At 37.4% G+C, this 19,930-nt stretch overlaps 1 protein-coding gene across 3 annotated transcripts in view; it reads right to left on the reverse strand.

Annotated features, from left to right (window-relative positions):
* Positions 1–227: 227 nt before the first annotated feature.
* The window catches only part of LOC142636364 (DENN domain and WD repeat-containing protein SCD1-like), a 46,235-nt gene continuing 26,532 nt past the window's right edge, over positions 228–19,930 (reverse strand). For 2 of the 3 annotated variants that reach the window (XM_075810560.1, XM_075810559.1), the window contains 13 exons: positions 16,917–16,964; positions 13,419–13,476; positions 13,215–13,298; positions 4,028–4,289; positions 3,732–3,931; positions 3,548–3,612; positions 3,309–3,432; positions 2,822–3,003; positions 2,657–2,728; positions 2,400–2,560; positions 2,243–2,284; positions 1,776–1,984; positions 228–638 (listed from right to left, as the gene is read on the reverse strand). In XM_075810560.1, the coding sequence (XP_075666675.1) occupies positions 543–638; positions 1,776–1,984; positions 2,243–2,284; positions 2,400–2,560; positions 2,657–2,728; positions 2,822–3,003; positions 3,309–3,432; positions 3,548–3,612; positions 3,732–3,931; positions 4,028–4,289; positions 13,215–13,298; positions 13,419–13,476; positions 16,917–16,964 (1,603 nt within the window). In that variant the 3' untranslated portion in view covers positions 228–542. The remainder of the gene's footprint in view (positions 639–1,775; positions 1,985–2,242; positions 2,285–2,399; positions 2,561–2,656; positions 2,729–2,821; positions 3,004–3,308; positions 3,433–3,547; positions 3,613–3,731; positions 3,932–4,027; positions 4,290–13,214; positions 13,299–13,418; positions 13,477–16,916; positions 16,965–19,930) is intronic. The other variant, XR_012844302.1, reaches the window with a different exon arrangement.

Here is a 19,930-nt window from a genome sequence, read left to right on the forward strand (position 1 = left end):
CAGGTCCTTAATCCTCTATATAGCTAGCAGCAACACCTCCACTTAGCTTCACAGGATTTGTTTATTTATTTTTAAAGGACAATAGCTTAATGGGGGCTAACTAGAAATAAATCCACCAATAGCCATAAACCACTACGTTGCTACCCTCACTTTTGACTTGTACTGAACCACTTATCATGTTTAAGTTACCTGTATTAAGTGAATCGTCCATTCAAGCCATGGAAGTATAAAAAAAAATTGAAGACAATCTCTTATTAAATGATACACTCTACTACATCAAATTTTATTTCACTACTGGAAGTTTATATATTACAATACAAACACTTGTATACATGATTCTCAAAAAAAACTTGTATACATCGATGAGCCAAACAAATAAAAACTTTAGGGTGAAAGCACAGCCAGCAAACAAAATTAGGATTTAGCCATCTTACATGTTACACAGAAACACCAGGCAAAAAATAGACAATCGCCATCGCAACCCTTACCCCTTGACCTTTTGAACTACATCGCAGAAAATGTACATAAAATACAATAAAAACTTAGATGTTGATAGTGGCTTCCCATAGTCTAAGAAGTCCATTACGACCACCACTGCATATCCTTTTCCTCTCAAGGTCTGAAGCTACACATCTTACCTGGATACCACAGAAGAGGCCAAAGTCAAACAGTGAATCAAGTAACCATGAATCTGTATGTAAGGCATCACACATTGTAAGATTTCAAGTTGTGACATTTGTTGGTTTGATTTTAGCATTTGTATCTTTTGTGTCATGCATAAACCATGTATTACGAGAAACCAATCGCTATGATCATATTAAATCTGCATCCCTTGTTTATGCCCATGCATATTCTCGCTCTATGCTTTATTTAGCAAAAAGCTTACAAAATGACTTGTCATCAAGCAAGCTCCATTTATGTTAGTTTGATTTTTGTTCTAATTGAGTTAATTCTCAACAACTAGATGAATAACCACCACCAGTTTTTTTTTTTTTTGGGGGGGGGTGTGAGGGTTTGAGTTGTCGGGTTCGCAGCATATACACAACCAAATGAATAAGATAAAAACACAAATAACAATAATAAAATAAAAAACAAAAATTTGTAATTGGAGCAATATGATCCCAGCCAGAAATAATGAACTTCCTGAGATAAATATGTGCTCTAGGTTTAATAAGTTTCTCAAATGTTAACTTGCACACATATATTACATAGTCTTATACACATAGGGAATAAAGGAAAACTTGAATTTACAAGGACAATCCAAACATGAATTCCCCTTCCCCCTCCACTCAGGGCCAAATCTTATCCCACCCATGAAGAAGAAGTAGAAGAAGAAGAAGAAGACAATCTAAGCATAAAAAAGGGTGGGGGGAGAGTCTAACAGAATGGCTGAGAAAGATGAGATAAGCTATGTACGATCACAACAGCATAAAACACAATTTTGGATAAGGGCAGAGCCAAGATTTGAATCTACATACCACATGAACAGTATCATGCATCGCTAGATGTACTCTAATAAAACATATATGCTATATTCAGTTGTCTTTAAGCATTTTTTAGTAGATAAAAGAAGCTTCACATTTATTGATTGTGTACATAAAACAACACAAATTCATCCATTTCTTGATAAAAATATCTTTTTGAAACTTTGAAATACTAAAATTTGTGAGTAATGAAATCTCAAAATATTATGACAACTTCAGTGTGGCTCCACCCCTGAATGAAGGATCAAATAGCCATAATACAAGCAGAAAGTAAAGACATGTAACACATACCACGGCAACCGTCCTTGGTGGTGTTCGATAGAGCTGCCAACCAGCCATTTTTGAACCTGTGCTAGAGAAGCCACCAAGTCTCTCTTGAGGCCGTTGAAAGAGAGACATGGAATTATCAGCTGCTCCAATACCTAACCAGTGTTCCCCAGCACTGATAGATAATATAGCAGCATTATGAATGGTAACATTCTTCATGCACCTTATACCACCTGCACACATTGCAAAGTTAATCTTAATGAAAGAAGAAACATCTAAATCTTGGCTCTTACCCTCATCTTGTGATGCATGATACTGTTCATTTGGTATGTAGATTCAAATCTTGGCTAGGGATAGTAAGCACTAAAAAAGTACTATAATGAACAGTGTCACGCATCTGTTTAGATAAAGTTGAGCACTAAAAGAAGCTGAAAATCCAAGGAATGGAAAGAAAGAATTTTCACTAATAAATAGATCATCAATGCTCTTACCCTCCTCATTTTCCCAAAACCGCAACAGTCCATCAGTTGAACCTGAAAAAGGACATCATATTTAAATTCACAAAAGCATTGCTACCCTAAAATTTTTGGAGTAACCAAGGAAGACATGGAAAGAACACAGCATACAGAATGGGTGATGAGGTTCAACCTGTTATTATTCCTTTGTCCAATGGGGAATACTCAACACATAATATCGGACCAGCATGGCATGCCAAAACAGCATCACAAGTTCCCCGTGAAACAGACCATGTTCTTGCTGTCCAATCATCACTACCAGTAATTAAAGTATCTTCAACCATTCTAATTGACCTGCATATTTTACACACAAATCATGGAGTCTTTAAACCCATCCCTAAAGAAATATAAAAGCAACAACAAAAAATATTATATGATCCTTTCTCTCACCGAATCCATTTTGTATGCCCTAACAGCTTGTGCATCTGCCTACCTGCACGGATGTCCCAAATATTGGCAACTCTGTAACGCAAGTATTACCAAGTTGGCTTTCAGGTAACAAGCCAGATATGAATATCCAAATTTGATAATAATTGTGACTTTCAATAAACATACGCATCTCTGCCAGCAGCAGCAAGGATTCCTGTTGAGTCATCATACTCCATGCATAGAACTGCACTAGAACAGCGACCTACTGTTGCCACACACATATCGGTTCTAACATCCCACATCTTTACAGCACCATCATGGGCTGCAGTGAGGACACGTTCGCCAGACAGCATGCGCACACAGCTGACCTACAAAGACAGACATACACATTAATTCAGTTACAATCATCAACTACATATATCGTCACTACTGCTCTCCATAATGTCTTCATTGCTTAGAGGAAAGAAAAGGAAGCAAAAGAAGCTAGCAATTTTGCATATAAGATGTTATCATATGTTTATACACATGTATGGGTCAGATTCAAGTTACACCAAGTACAACTCTATTACTGTTACATTGCATTGGTTGTTCTTCCACTTATACTCTCTGCACACACCTTTCTGGTTCCATAACCAGTCATTTATCAAAGAAAAGATGTGTTGAGCACACAAACCTGTCCATCATGGCCTTTTAGCTCTTCTAGAAGCTGAGTTGTTTGCTTGTCCCATACTAAAACAGACTGATCATCTGATCCTGATACCACCTTTCCTCGATCAGAACTTATTGCACGGACAGTCCTTCATATGAAGCAAGAAAGGAAAGACATTAATTTAAGGTGAATCAAAGAGACAAAGGGAGTACTGCAGATTGGCTTCAATAAATCCACCAAAAAAGAAAAAGGGAAAAGAAAACCTGGTGTGTCCTTTCAGAGTTGCCCGCAGTTCAGAACCACGAAGACTAGGATCCCAGATCTTAACCTGCATGATTGTAGAAAAAGAATATACATTGCATCTTTAAAACCTTCACAACATAATACAAAGCCACTTGAGTGAAGAAACTGTAAGATAGAAGAAAACACCTAAATATGTACACTTACACAGCAGTCTGTGCTTCCACTGATAAAGAAGCCTGCATCTTCACGGTCACCCACCAAATCCCAAACTTCTCTTCTTGTCACACAATGTAGAGCAGTAATGGCACCGCTATGACCCCTAAGTACGCGAACATTGGTTTGAATTTTTTTCTGACCAGCAGCAGATACATCTTGTTTGCGAGGAGTCCCATTCTCATTTGTGGCTGAACTCAGGAGACAGCAAACCACGTTGATATGGTATTAGATTAACTGAAAACAACAAATAATAATACATGTATGTAATGTAATAAAAGGGCTACCTGAACTGCCGCCGTCAGAAGCCCATTTACGAACAGGACTAAAAGAGTTTGATCTGGTTGCTGTATCCCTGCTGAACATGCTCTGAACCCAGTTCCTTCCAACACCAGAAGCCTCGGCAGGCTGCTGATACTCATCTGTGGCATCTTTTGAACGTGGGGATGGCAATCCAGGAGACAACATGGATTGGGCCTTAATAGAAGTGACTCCCCAGTAACCAACACGGAGTTGCTGAATATGTGATAAGAATCCTCTGAGTTTTATCTGCAACAAACAGGTGATAGAAAACTTTTAGCAACAGTAACCATACTCAGAGCAAAACTTCGGTTAAATAAAATCAACAAGAAAGGGGAAGAAAAAATCAAAACACAAAATAAACAATGAGATGAAATGAAAGCGGAAAAACAAATATTAACCTTGCAGCTCAACACAAAATAACCAATGAGATGAAAATGTGAGAAAAATTAATAAATCCTTATGAATTAGATTTAATGACCATCAACCCAAGAACTAGTGAAAAAAAAAAAATCATTAAGACTAACATTGGATTGCAGAAAAGGGAAGCATCATTAGACAATGCATTAACCAAAACAAGAGTAACAGATTTTTTAGAAGATCCCAACCTACCCCACTCCCCTCAACCACTCAAATTCAATATCTCTCCACCCCCCCTCTTGGCTGGCCATAGGCTCCCTCTCTCTTTTCTTTTCTTTCACACAAACAAATAAAATGCACACACCCCTCAACCTCTCTCACACTCCCACCGGTGCACCACTCCACCACCACCTCCACCATCATTTTTCTGGTGGGATGCACTAGAAAAATCCATTGGAACTTCTTGGGCTGTTTCATCTCAAAATTTTAAGGTAAAACTCTTAACTTTTGGTAGATTTTCATGTTATTGCTAGACTTCCTTCTAATCTAAGCTTTTTGAGTGATATTCGTGTAAGTATATGATTTTTTGACTTAGTGGACTTGTTTGAGTAATGGTTTATGGTTTTTATGCAAATGGTGGCCATTTGAGGTTTCTGCTTAGCTAAAATTTGGGGGTTTTGGGTTTCTAATATGAAATAGTTGGTAAATCTAATTTTTCATTGCTATTGAGTTTATTTGGAGCCAGTTAAGGGTTTAGATTGGTTATTGTCTTGGTGGATATTGTGATATATCTTGTTTCATGAGTCTTTCTTGAAAATGTTGTGGAAACAACTTATAAAGTTTAGGATCTTGAGGCCAAAAAGGAATTTAAACAAAAACAAATAGGAAAGGCTTTGAATGGCTTATAATTATAAGTTGGAATTTATGACTAGCAAATATATTGTTTAGTGACTTTGTAAGTCAAATACATGTTAGATTAAGATCTTTGAGCATGAGTAAAGGGAACTCTATGAATGTGGGAGAATTAACTTTAGGGGCTTTAATCTTTTCAACTTAAATTATCGTCTGGACCTAATGACTTTAGACTCATTTTGATGGGATTTTTTTAAGCTGGGCCTTGCCAACTTGATGGAAGACTTATAGCTAACTGGGTAGAATGATGTCTACTGAGGATTTTTGGAAGAGTTTGGGTATAGCCGATTTATCCATGCCAATAAGAGTGTTGTCTTAAAATGAGGTGGGTAGGATGACACCCAAATTCTAAATATTTAAGTTTGTCTAAATTAGTCACTTGTTTAGCAATTTTCTATTTCACAGGTAGATGCAATTTCAAGCTTCATATGTATTTTGGTAGGTTTGCTTGGCATTCTTTAGGTTCTAGCTAACCACCTTTGGAGCTTTGGAAATTAGGCTTTTTGCAAGTTGCAAGGTAAGTAGCTTCTTAATAGGATCTTATCATATTGCATCAAATGTTGTTTTGGGGTTAAACACATTTTTGGAAAATTGATTGTGGAACTATATTTTCCTAAAAAGTGTCATTCTGTAACCCTTAATATATATATATATATATATATATATATGAAAAGTGCATCATATTTGATATTGCATATGGGGAAATGTTTGAATTGTTGGCATAGAAAATAATATGAGCATTTTTTTTTTAAGAGAGTTTTATCCTATAGCGTCCGCTTCTGATGATAGCTCTTTATCATCAGACTAAGACATCAATTAGTTTTGGTGTTGACGGGAATTAAACTCCAGATCTTTTATACAACCATCAAAGACTTACCAGTTGAGCTAACTGGAACTCACATATCAGCATCTTTGATTTAATTCTTTGATGATGGATTTTATGAATTTATGGTATTATTTGGAAATTCTAATGATGCTTATCTTGACTTGTGTTATTTGGGAAATTAATGCAAACACTTTTGACAAGGAATGATTTTGAAGACTTCAAGAACTTTATGGATATCTTGGGCATTTAAAGATTTTATGAAACTAATTGGAAATAAACTATGTATTTTGAGTACATGTAATCTGTGAGCTCTTTATGTTGTTTTTCCCTTGTTGCGTGACATTGCCTTTGTGACGACGTTTTTGTGATGACTCATCATGTGGCATTGGGTGAGGCTTTCTAGTTTTGAAATGATATTGGGCATTGTTATAATTCACAGTGATATTAAGTAGTTTTATGTAGTTTCATGGTGGTTATTTTGAGAAACTTTGTGTTGCACTATTTCAATCATTCTTGTCATATTATTACTGAAAAGGATTTTGCAGAATTCAAATGGAAATTCCCAAATTATAACATATTTTGTAATACAATCATCATTATGAAACTTGCATATTCCCCACCAATTAATTATGCTACTAACTGGGCTTTGTCTCATTCCGTTCTTTTTGAAGCAGGTTTTGCGACTAGCAATAATTAGGCAACTACAATTGGAGGCTGGCCTTTTGAGGTGGGACCCAAGAATTTTCATTGGCAGCTACAATTTGCATAGAGGAGACTTGACTCATTTATTTTGTATCAAACAATGTTGATGACATTTATCCCCATTGGGCAAGTTATTGATATATAATTATTATTCAGACCTCCATTCTTTTGTGACCAGTGGTCCGTGTAATTATTTATAGAGCTCTGACTTACTTTGGGAGCATATGGGGAGTTTAATTTACAAACCTTGTTGATCAATGTTATACACTTGATGTTTGGGAATCAATGAAAGGAATTGTCAAAGAAAAAAATATTATAGGTGGTTTTATGTTGTGGATTTCTCATGCACTAGGCCTTTGCCGGGTTTGGGGCATGACAAAAATAAGTACATAAAGACTGCAAAATAATTTTTTTTTTCATAGGTAATGAAAAAATTTTATTAAGAAAAAAATAGCCAACCCATGTACATTGCGATGTACTGTGGGGGCAAAAAGCAAGAACCAAAATTACAATGATCAAGTAAAGCAGGAAGAGAAAAACAAGAACTATGCGACAAAGCCACACTCCAAACAAGGAGAGTATGCAAGAAGAAAGACTTGATCTCTAGTAAGGAGCGCTCACATCCCTCAAAGCATCTAACATACTTTTCTCTCCAAATACACTACATCAAGCAATGCGGCACAAGTCTCCAAAAAACTATATTGCGATGTCGTCCGAATTTACCTTGCCAAGACTCAAACACCTCAAGTACCTTAAGTGGCATAGCCCAATGGAGTCCAAACAAACAAAACACCGAAGACCACGACTCAAAAGCTATGGGGCAATGAAGTAGAAGATGATCCACTGACATCCCACACCTCTTATACATATAGCACTAGTCAAGAACAATAATACTCATTTTGCGAAGATTATCAGTTGTAAGAATCTTACCTAAATAGGCTAACCACTAAAAGAAACCTACCCTTGGAAGGACCTTCGATTGCCACACCAACCTCCAAGGGAAGGAGATAGTAGGGGGGTAGAAAGAAAGATAGGAAACTTCTGATCTCAAAACCTCTACTCCTTGTTGGCTTCCAATTGCCATAAATCGATCAAAAGAGACTTCCTCCCAATCCTGCAACGAATGATGAAATTGAAAATTCCAAAGAATTCTCCCACTAGTCCAACACAAAACCTCCGCCACTGAAGAATCCCTTGCCCTACTAAGGCAGTAAAGATCTAGAAAAGCCTCTTTAAGGATACAATCTCCACACCACACATGCTTCCAAAACTTCACTCTAGTAACATCCTCTACATCAAACTATAGGAGTTTAGAGAAGTTCAGCCAACCACTTCTAATAAACCTCCAAAGGCTAAAACCATACGCACTTGTCACCTTTTTCGTGCACTAACCACCCCATTCATTCCCATATTTCAACTTTATAACCCTCCTCCATAACACGTCTGTCTCTAACCCATATCTCCAAAACCACTTGCCCAACAGGGCAGAGTTAAAGCTTCTCAACCGTCTTATGCCTTGCCCTCCAACTTGCATTGGCTTTCAAACTTAGCCCATTTCACCAGGTGTAACTTAGAATCACCACTAACGCCACTCCAAAGAAAATCTCTCTATAATTTCTCCATGCAATTAGCAACCTTCCCAGGTATAGGAAGAATAGAGAGGAGATAAGTAGGTAAGCAGGAAAGAGTACTTTTAATAAGAGTTACCTTCCCCCCTTTAGATAAATAAAGCCTCTTCCACCCTGCTAGTCTTCATTCCATCTGTTCTTATATTGGATTCTAGATTGATGACTCTTTGAATTTAGCTCCCAAAGGAAGTCCCAAATATTTCAAAGGAAAGGAAGAATGCCTACAACCCAACAGCCCCACCAACACATCCAGATTAGGTACCTCACCAACGGGCACCAACTCTGATTTCCCCAAATTAATTCTTAACCTTGAAACCTCCTCAAATCTATTCAGAATCCCTCTCAAAGTAACCAATTGATTAGGGCCAGCATTACAAAAAATAAGGGTGTTATGCGCAAATAAAAGATGAGACACCATCATCGAAGTACTAGGTGTAGAACCTACAGAGAAACTCGAAAACTGTCCAGCAGCTACAACCATATCCAACATACAGCTCAAAGCCTCCATAACACTATCAAAGAGCAACAGAGATAGAGGATCCTCTTGCCTAATCCCCCTAGAGCTTCCAAAAAAATACAAAGGACTCCCATTAATCAAAATGGAAAATTTATCAGTAGAAATGAAACACAAAATCCATTTCCTCCACTATTCTAAAAATCCACAACGCTACAACATATAAATTAGAAAGCCTCAATTCACATGATCATACGCCTTCTTCATATCCAACTTACACAACACCCCTGGAATCCCTATCTTCAATCTACTATCAATACATTAAAAAAAATTAACACAAAGTCCAAAATGTGTCTACCTTTAACAAATGCATTATGAGAATCTGAAATAAGCCCATGTGCCACCCTTCGAAACCAATTAGCCATCACCTTTGAAATAATCTTGTATATCCCAACAACTAAACTAATTGGCCTGAAATCCTTGATCTCCATAGCATCTACCTTTATAGGAATAAGGATAAGAAATGCAGTGTTAATACTCTTCTCAAATACAATTTGAGTATGAAAGTCCTGAAAAACTTTTGTAATTTCCTTTTTCAACACACTCCAACAAGACTGAAAAAAAAAAGCCATGGAAAATCAATCCAAGCCAGGAGTCTTATCGCCGTAAAAACCAAGGATCACCCTATACACCTCATCCTCATCAAATGGCCTATCTAACCAATAGCATCCTCCTCAAAAATCCTAGAGAATTCCACGTCATCAAGGATAGGTCTATTAACCACATCTTCAGAATAAAGCTACCTATAGAAGCAAGAAATACACTCTACTATGACCTCCGGATCTGATGACAACTCTCCATCCACCATAAGCCAATCTATGGAGTTAAACCTTCTGTGGGAATTGGCTATACAATTGAAGAATTTAGAATTCCTATCTCCTTCTCTAATACAAAGTACTCTAAATTTTTGCCTCCAACATATTTCTTCCCAAAGAGAAGTTTTTTCAAGCTCCCCCTGAATTCTCTCCAAGTCAAGCTTCTCCTCCGTTAAATCATGACTCTCCTCAATAGTTTCAAACTTACTAAGATCCTTCCACAACTGTTTTCCTCGTTCTTCAACATTTCCAAACACCTCCACATTCCATTTTTCAACATCTTCAATTTATTTGCCAACACAAAACTCGGGGCACCTTGAAAATAATAAGAATCCCACCAAGAATGCACCCTTTCCACAAAGCCTTCATCCTTAAGCCACATGTTCTCAAATATAAATGGCCTCCTACCCCTATGCTAGAAGGATCCACCCTTTATGACAATCGGAAAGTGGCCTGATAAAAGCCTAGACGTTCTTTTCTAACACACAGTAGGAAACTTAAGGGTTGTTTGGATTTGGTGGAAACTGAGTTATATAACTCAGTTTCCATCACCTATAATCCAAAAAATGTGGGACCCACAAAAAAAAGTTTGTTTGGGAAAATTTTCTTCCATCACTCAAAACTCAAAAAATTGGGTTTGAGTGATGAAAATTGAAAACAATTTTTTTGTGTTTTCAAGTTATGGAATATGAGTTATATTGGCAAAGTTGTAAAAAAATCAAATTGTGGGACCCATTTTTCTGACTTGTCCCTGTCAAGTCATTCATACCACTTTGCTTCTTCCTTTTTTTCCTTCTTTCTTCTTCAGACAACTCAACCACCAACGGCCCTTTTTTTTCTTCTTTCTTTCTTCTTCACACCCACTCCACCGCCAACAGTTTTTTTTCCTCTTTTTCTTGCTGGTTTTTTCTCTCTCTTTTCTTCTTTCTTTTTCTTTTTCTTTTTCTTTTTCTTTCTTCTTCAAACCCACTCCACCATGTTCACCGATCAAACACAAACACAAACCCACAAGCACAAACCCATACCATGGCTGAGGACTGGTTTTTTATCGCATTGAATGGGTCGAGTTTGCTTAACAAAGGGTTTTCAGACCCGTCTTTGGTGAATTGCTTGCTGGGTTTGGATGATGATGGTATTGTTGGCAACGTGGGATGGGATTTTTGACTTATGGGGTTCGGTCTCTTTCTGGGTTTTGTGATGAGCATGGCAGAACAGAAAAATGAATTGAAAGAGTGAGATGTTACCATTCTGTTTGTGGCTTTCGGTCTCTTTGTGGGTTTTGTGATGGGTAGCCATGTTACCATTCTGTGCAATACTAGTGGGTGGGCTCCACCATTTTGCCAAATTTTTTTTATAAATAACGTAAGAGTATTATTAATAATAATAAAGGAATTGCCAAACTGAGTACATTGGGGATGTACTATGGATGCAGAAATCATGAAACAAGAGAACAACGGTCAAGAAAAATAGAAAAGGAAGAACAGGAAAAATGAGAAAAAACCACACTCCATTCGAAGAGTGTGTAAGAAAAAAGACTTAATCTCCAACAAAGAGCGTTCGCAACCCTCAAAACTTCTAGCATTCCTCTCTCGCCAAATGCACCAAATCAAACAGTGAGGTACCAACTTCCAAACATCAATGTGACGATGTCGCGCAAACTTTCCTTGCCAAGCCTCAAACACCTCAAGAACAGTACGAGGCATAACCCATTGAATACCAAACAAGCAGAAAACCAAAGACCACAACTCCCAAGCTATGGTGCAATGAAGTGGAAGATGATCCACCGACTCCCCACACCTCTTACACATAAAGCACCAGTCAAGCACAATCACTCGTCTTTTACGAAGGTTGCCTGTTGTTAAGATCTTACCTAAGGAAGCAGACCAAGAAAAGAAGGCTACCCTTGGAGGAGCCTTCGATTGCCATATCATTTTCCATGGAAAGGAAACAAGATTATGAGGATAGAAGGAACTGTAATAATCTCTAACCTCAAATCCTGTATTCCTTGCAGACTTCCAACAAACCTTATCTGGTCCAAACCCTCTCACTGACGAGGAGTAGACTAGCCCCATAAACCGATCAAAGGCTTCTTCTTCCCAATCTTGTGGAGGACGACGAAATAGCACATTCCAGTGAAACCTCCCAGCAGACCAACCCATAACTTCAGCCACTGAGGAGTCCTTGGACCTACTAAGACAATAAAGCTCCGGAAAGGCCTCTTGGAGAGTACAATCCCCACACCATTTTGCCAAAAATTAGAGTTAAAGAGTGAGAGATATAACTCCATTTTGGAACCAAACACAAATTGTAGAGAGATTTGAGTTATTGTGGGATTAGAGATATGAGTTATAAGTTATGAGTTTGAGTTATGGGTTTTGAGATATGAGTTTTGAGATATGGGTTATGAGCAATCCAAACACCACCTTAGCCTCCCAATCTGCAGTGAACAAAATCTATCCAATTGTTCCTTCGACTCAACTTCCCTAGAATGAGACTAGGTAAAGTTTACTCCTTCCAGGGGGATATCAATCAAACTAAAGTTTCCTCCTTCCCTAGAATTAGACCAGGTAAAGTTTCCTCCTTCCATGTGTAAAGTTTCCTCCTTCCAGGTAAAGTTTCTTTGTCCATGAAGTAAATCATTGGATTACAAAATCTAATCTAGTTCCATGGAAGATGGAAACATTTTCAGGAAAAGAATTGGAAAATTATTCATAAATGATTTCCACCAATCTTCTTCTCTATAAGCATATGCCAGGGATCTAAAAACATTAGTAATCACTTCTACAATTCAGGTCAGCACCTTCTCTTTGTTCTTATTATAAAGAATGAGAATATAAGTGATAAATTACCAAATGCCTCAAAAGCTTGAGCTATTAGGAAATTAAATTTAATCATTTAACCATAATTCTGACACTCTCCCTTACTTGTGAGCCTAAACTCCCTCTTCATAATGGGGGCCCAACATGTTGGATTTTAACATTTTAAATGGGAGGTAGTGCGGAGATAAGGATTGAACTTAGGACCTCCTACTTTGATACCATGATATATTACCAAATGTCCAAAAAGTTAAGCTATTAGAAAATGATGTATTTAATTATTTAACCATAATTCTAACAATCAGCATCCTACATTTCAATCTTTGACTAAAATAAAATGCATTATGTTGCATCTCCAAACATTCCCTACACCACATCCATTCTTCCTGCAGAAACATCTTAATTCCTATAGAATTGAGTTAAACAACAAAGATAAAATCACACTATACAAGAAATCCCAAGTACATAAAGGTGTCCGGCCATGATAAATACCTCATCACAAACACACATAAGCTACGGGGAAAGGGAAATCAGTATGCCACATATATCAGAAAATTTAAAATTCAAATGTAACCCAGCCTCCAAAAGAAATGTAACTTACAAACTGCTTATATCCAATGTTGTTCTTCTCTGCTATTGTTTCAATCATGTGCCAAGCATCAGTATCAGGAAGTCCCAGCCCAGCCTTTACGAAGAAATAAAAGAACTTCAGAACTCAAAAGAAGTCACTCATGTATATGTATATGGTGAGGGTATGGAAAAAGGTAAAAAGGAAAAAAAGAAGTGAATAAAGAGAATGCACTACCATGTGTGATGCCACCGTAATTAGCTGCACTGCCACGATAGATGCATAATTTACTGACCTGAGATAAAATCAGATAAAAGCAATATCAAGGAATTACATCTCACACAATCACTATTTTGTGGGTAAAATCAAATTCGAAAGAAAGAAGAATTTCAGTGGATGGTATTTGGATTTTTAGTAATACTATTTCCATCCATGTCTTGAAAGGATTTGATTCTTGAATCCATCTATATCTTAAATAGCAAGGTACATAGAATGTATAAGATGACTCATATCTTCTATCTTCCAGATTAAGACAGTAGACATTTATAACAAGATTATTCTGTACACCAACATATATATATGATCCATCCAAATAATGACACAACCAAATTAAGTTCAGTGCAAACCACATCCAAGCTGATCTACCTCGGCCTTGGTCAAAGTGAAGCTGGCTCCATTAAGAAATCAAGGTTTCTACCCAACAAGGCATAGCACATTGGATTTCTAGGATCGTTTTCATTTTTCTTTTGATGATACTCTGAGTCTAACCTTAATATCATACACAGAAAACAACCTATGTATGTATGTATAAGTGTGTGTGCATATTCATTTTAATGTAAGGGTCCAAACCAATGCTATATGAGATACATATTCCCTCATTCCAAGTAAATTAATCAATGGAATTCCCATCTTTATAAGAAAGACATTCCCTCTACTTTGGAAGTGAAACTCTTGCACTGTTGGTGTATCATAGTCCACCAATGTCCTTTGATCTTGGGTGATGAGACTCCATCCAGGGTGGGTCATCTAATTTTAAAGTCTGCCATAAGAGGCCTCTAACAAGCTCTACTTCATTCTTTGGAAAAATGGATTCATCCCTGACCAAACTTACCTCATCTCCATTACCTCTCTCTCCCTCTCTCTTATAGAAATCTTGGCATAATTCATTTTGCATAAAGATAGCTTCGTCCCTGATCAAGCTTGCCTCATCTCCACCCCTGATTAACATACTCAAAATAGATTCCCTTTCAGCCCATTGGTTCCATCATTAACATTCCCTGCCTGGAAATCCAAATTCCTTTTTTTTTTTTTGATAACTTAGGGAACCTTTCTAAAGAAGATTCAAAGAAAATATTGAAATGCCATGAAGGTGCCCGCATCATATTATGATGGAATATAAATTAGCCAAACTGCATTGCAGTGCCATGCAGGTGACCTCATCGCTTCAGTAGTTCGGTTTCGATTGATGGCTTGGGTAATCTACCCAAATCGCACCTCCTACTAGTCTTACCAGTATTCTATGGTTGGCTGGATTCACACTGTTGTATCTCAGGGGTATATGATACACAAAACCAAGTATACAAAATTTTCCAACCATTATCCAAATTCAGTCCCAACATGTTCAATTTGTCTATCACCACCCCCCCCCCCCCCCAAGAAAAAGCAAAAACCTCTGTATAGGACCTTGGGTCAAATTGTAGTGTTTAGATTGGGTTGAAATTGTCACTTTACATTAAAATCAATACATTAAAAACCACAGATTGGTTAATCCTTTTTGGATGACAGACCAACCCAACCCAAACTAAGTTGCAGCTAACAACCCAAAGAGACTGACAAGTATCCCCATAGCCAGGCTCAAGGAGAAGCATCACTACACTTTGTATGGTGAAACCTTGCCTAAAAGTTAGACTAATTGCATGTGCAGCTACAAAATGGAGGGCTCATATGGGAGGTGGGTGAGGGGTGGCACATAAATATATGGTATGACAAGTCATTGACCAGGTCACCGGAGAGTAAGCCAACTTGGTAGAGGTCACCATGGTGTGTGAACCGATTGATGAGGCCTGGAGGTGGTCGAATGTGAAATTAATTGATGAGGTATTTGATGAAAGGAGTGTGGCTCTGATAAGGTACCATTATGCAACCTGGGCACAGGAGACCGACTTACCCAGAGTCCAAACCTCCTTGGGGGCATTCTCGGTAAAGACAGCAAGGACACTCTGGAGGCAGATATAGAGACTAAAAGTGAAGAGTAAAATCAAGCATTTTTTTTATAAGGAGAGCATGCAATTATGCTTTCCCTACAAGGATCAAGTTGTACAATCGAAGAATACTTGGTGACCCAACGTGCTTGTTTTGCAAAAGAAAAGGAGGGGAATGTGGGAATGCCCTTTTGCCTGAGACATCAGGTCTATGGTACGGGGGAAGATACAAAACTGTCTGGTTTCAGTGGAGGATTATCTACTGCTCACCAAGACAATGATGCGACAGCTCTCAAATGAGGAGGGTGAGTTATCGGCTGTGACAGTGTGGTTACTATGAAATGCTTGAAACAGGTATATCCAAGAAGGAATCCAGACACCACCTAGGAAGCACGGGTGCAGACCGTGCAGCTAAATGGTAGCCATACCCATGTCGGACACAGCTGGGATGCGGGGTGCGGCCTGGACGCAGCTGCACGCATGTCCCACATGAATTTTTTTTTTTTAAGCCTGAAACGCACCTTTTCGTTTTGTGGGCAGAAGTTTCAGTCGGTGGTGGCACCATTGATTCATTGACATTAGCAAACTGGGTTTGAAGCCTTGAACACACACAGAGAAAGAGGTTGAAAGCTTGAATATAGAGAGAGTGTGTTTAGAGATTTGAAAAGTGAAGAGTGAAAATGTGTGGCTTTTTAAATTTTGAGTTTTGGGTTTCCAACCACAAGTTTCTAATTTTTTTATTCATTTTTTACTCCCCCACATGACCATATTTATGTATCATTTACCATTTCTTATTTAATTTTTTTACTCCCCCACGTGATATTACATTCATTAATTTATATCATTTGGCTTAAGAATAGCAATGAGCAATAACATTTTTTATTAATTAGTAACAGTATATATATATATATATAATATAAATATATATAGAAAATATATTTAATAATTAATTAATAAACGTATCCTGCCGCAGCCGCACCCGTGTCCTACTTTTTCAAAAATTGTAGTGTTGCCGCACCGCACTCACACTTGCACCCGTATCCGTGCAGGTGCTTCCTAGGACACCACCGAAGCAAATTGTGGAGGTTGGAATGAATCGGCTGAAGGAGTTTCACTAAGCCAATGCTTGTGTGAAACTGAGTGCAAAATAGTGAAACCCAAAAGAAGACTAAGCAGGCAAGTACAATTACAACGAACTGATAAACACATGTTTGAGGTGGATTGTAGGCAGTATCATAAAGGGCATCTAAGTTGCGTACATTGAGATGGGTGTGCCTATCCAGTTAAAAATGCTCATGGTATACGTGCAATGCATTGGAAATGAATGAAGTTCAATCTTTATACTCAAAAAGAAAATTGATGCATGGCATGAGTGTACACTCAATGCAATCAAGAGCAAAAGAGCTTTATAAATGTATTGTCCCAAGTAAAAGGACAAGAAACTAGAAACACTAGTACATCAGTAGACTATACAAAATTGTAGAATTTAGTAAATTGTATTTAAAAATAAAAAAAAGAGGTACAAAATCCTTACTTGTTTGAAGACTGCTCCATTAGATATTCAAAGTATCCTTCCCAGAACCTGTAAAAGAATTATAAATGCCATGAAAATTCCAAATTTAAATTAGTAAAAAACTCCTTAGACCCCAAAACATTTTAAGGTTATTTAATGTGAAAGATGGTTAAATTCAATTTTTAAGCATGATCAATCCTGATAATAAAAATTCCTGACTATGGAAAATCAGAGGAGGAAAACAGTGGGTGGCAAAGAGAAGTGGACACTATCTCCTTTTCTCACACAAGTTCAACATCTCAATTCACAAACTAGTAAACAAGAGTACTTTAAGGAGTTAATTATAGACAAAAGATTGACCCATAGCCTTTCCTACTTCCTAGGCATAATTAATCTTCCCACCATAACATGAAAAATTCTCACCATGTCAAAGCACAAGAACTAATACAGTCCCAAAGATAGCACTTCATTACAAATTTAAGCTCCCTAAGACTCCAACCTGAATTGGCAAAGCTGAAGTTATTATTCCTAAAAACTTTATGATTGGACCTCGATTCCTTATACTTCCAACATTCTAAAGTTCCTGTACACCCTAAGCTCCAATTAATCATTTTTACTACTTTTATTTATTATGCCTTCTCTTTTTTATTTTTTTGGGGGCATTCCTTTGTATACCCCTTGTGTACTAGTGCTTCACCCCTTTTTTTGATGAATCATATTACCTTTTTGAGTTTCGTTTTTAATAAATCATATTACTTTTAAAATAAATAAAAAAACTACCTGACACTCCCACCATCTAGAACAATATGTGACTAAAGAAACAGTGATCTCTACTATCAACAGTGAACAAGTTAGGTCCAAGGCAGTAGCTAGCAAAAAACAAAGCACAATAGAAGTTTTATAAAGTTAAATTAAATAATAAATCGGCCACAGGAATTTAATAAGAAATAATATGTAACTAAAGCTTCTTGACAGAAATCTAATATTCAGAATATCAAACAACAAAGGAAGAGAAAAATGAACTGTAAAGGAGATAGTCAATGTAGCTGCACCACAAAAACAAAAACAAAATATTCACAATCATATAATCAATACACAGTGCAAAAAGCCTTAACAGAAGAATTATTTGTTAACAACCATCTTTACCCATTAAATAAAGGGGGGTGGCGGGGGGAGGGATGGGGGGTCATTTTAGTCATTTTTCGGTCTGGGATCAATTTGATATGATTTAGTTCTAGAAATCTTCTTCTCTTTTCCTATTAATTTGGTTGAAGAGAGGCTTTATGTTGTCTTTTAGACTGAGGCACTGTGTTCCAAATTTAAAAAAAAAATAAAAAATAAAAAAAGGTTTAATTGCCCTTTTCGGTCAACCACATACAACATTAATAAAAATAAAGAGTAGCTAAGATAGTAGGCTGAGCAGGAGGGAGAGAGATAAGGGAATTGCAGGGTTTATTCAGTTCCATTAATTATGACTTTTTTTTGGCAAGGTGTTGCAGTAACAGTAGGGGTTGGGCTTTGATTGTTCATCAATGAATTTAAGATTTTATCTTGGAATGTGCAAGGTTTAAATGGGAAGGATAAGAGACTTCAGATTTGAAATTTGTTGCGTTCATGGAGGGATGATATGGTCTGTTTGCAGGAAACAAAACTGGGTTACAAGAGGCGTAGTCAGAAGTTTATGGCGTTGTCCTTATGTGGATTGGCTGTACTTGGGATAGGAAGGTGTTTCTGGTGGTATGTTGATTATGCGGGATTGTAGGCTAATAGAAATACAGGAGGAAGCAGTGGGTCAGTATTCAGTATCTTGCAGATTTAAAAATGTAGGGGATCAATTTGAATGGGCTTTTATGGGTGTATATGGTCCTAATTCAGACAGGGAGTGATGTTTGATGTGGGAGGAACTAGCGGACCTTAAGTCTTGGTGGAACTTGGCTTGGTGTGTGGGAGAAGATTTCAATCTTGTTCGATTTCCATCAGAGAGGTTGGGGGCTGAAAGCTTTACTCAGGGTACGCATAATTTTTCTGATTTTATCTCTAATCATGGTTTGATGGATATTCCCTTGAAAGGTGGTTTTTATACTTGGTCTAATTCCTCCTCGGGATCTTGAACAGACCGCTTTATTTTTTTCTCATCATTGGGAGGAACATCTCCCTCATATCTCTCAAAGAAGGTTGTCTAGAGTTTTGTCTGATCATTTTCCGATAATGTTGGAGGGTGGGAGTCAACATAAGAGGCAGATACCCTTTCGCTTTGAGAATATGTGGTTGCAGGCAGAAGGATTATGGAGAAAGTGAAATCATGGTGGGAGACATCAATTTCAGGGAAATCCTAGTTACAGTTTGGCCGTGAAGCTTAAATCTTTGAAAATGGATTTGAAAAAATAGAATGAAACGGAATTTGGGAATGTGTTAGTCAATAAGCAGAAGTTGTGGAGCGAGCTGAATGCTTTAGATAATTGAGCAGAACGACAACCATTATCAGTTTGACAAGGAGAGTCTTCATGCTGAAATTGAACAGATCACTTTGTTGGAAGAGATAAGTTGGAGATAAAAATCTAGGGTACTTTATTTGAGAGAGGGGGACACTAATACAGAAATTTTCCAAAGCATGGCCAATTCTAATAGAAGAAATAATAGCATTGCGAATCTGATGGTTGATGGGGTGTTGTTGACTGATCAGGATTTGATTGCTGAGTATATTGCTAATTTCTATATGAATTATTTTTGGAGCAGCAGGTTCATAGACCTCACCCTGATGTATGGGAGTTCCCCAGGTTAACCAGGGAAAAGGATGAGTGGTTGGAGAGACCTTTTGAGGACGAATGAGTTCATGGGGTAATTAAGGAATTTAATGGGGATCAGGCTTCGAACAGATGGTTTTCCTATGGCATTTTTCCAGACTTACTGGGATGTTCTCAAATCTGATCTTATGGCAGTTTTCCAATACTTTTTATGATAAAGGTCAGTTCAAGAAAAGGCTGAATTCAACTTTCATTTCTCTTGTTCCAAAAAAAAGCTGAAGCTATGGAAGT

The sequence above is a fragment of the Castanea sativa genome, chromosome 5, assembly GCF_040712315.1.
Source record: "Castanea sativa cultivar Marrone di Chiusa Pesio chromosome 5, ASM4071231v1".
NCBI lineage: Eukaryota > Viridiplantae > Streptophyta > Magnoliopsida > Fagales > Fagaceae > Castanea > Castanea sativa.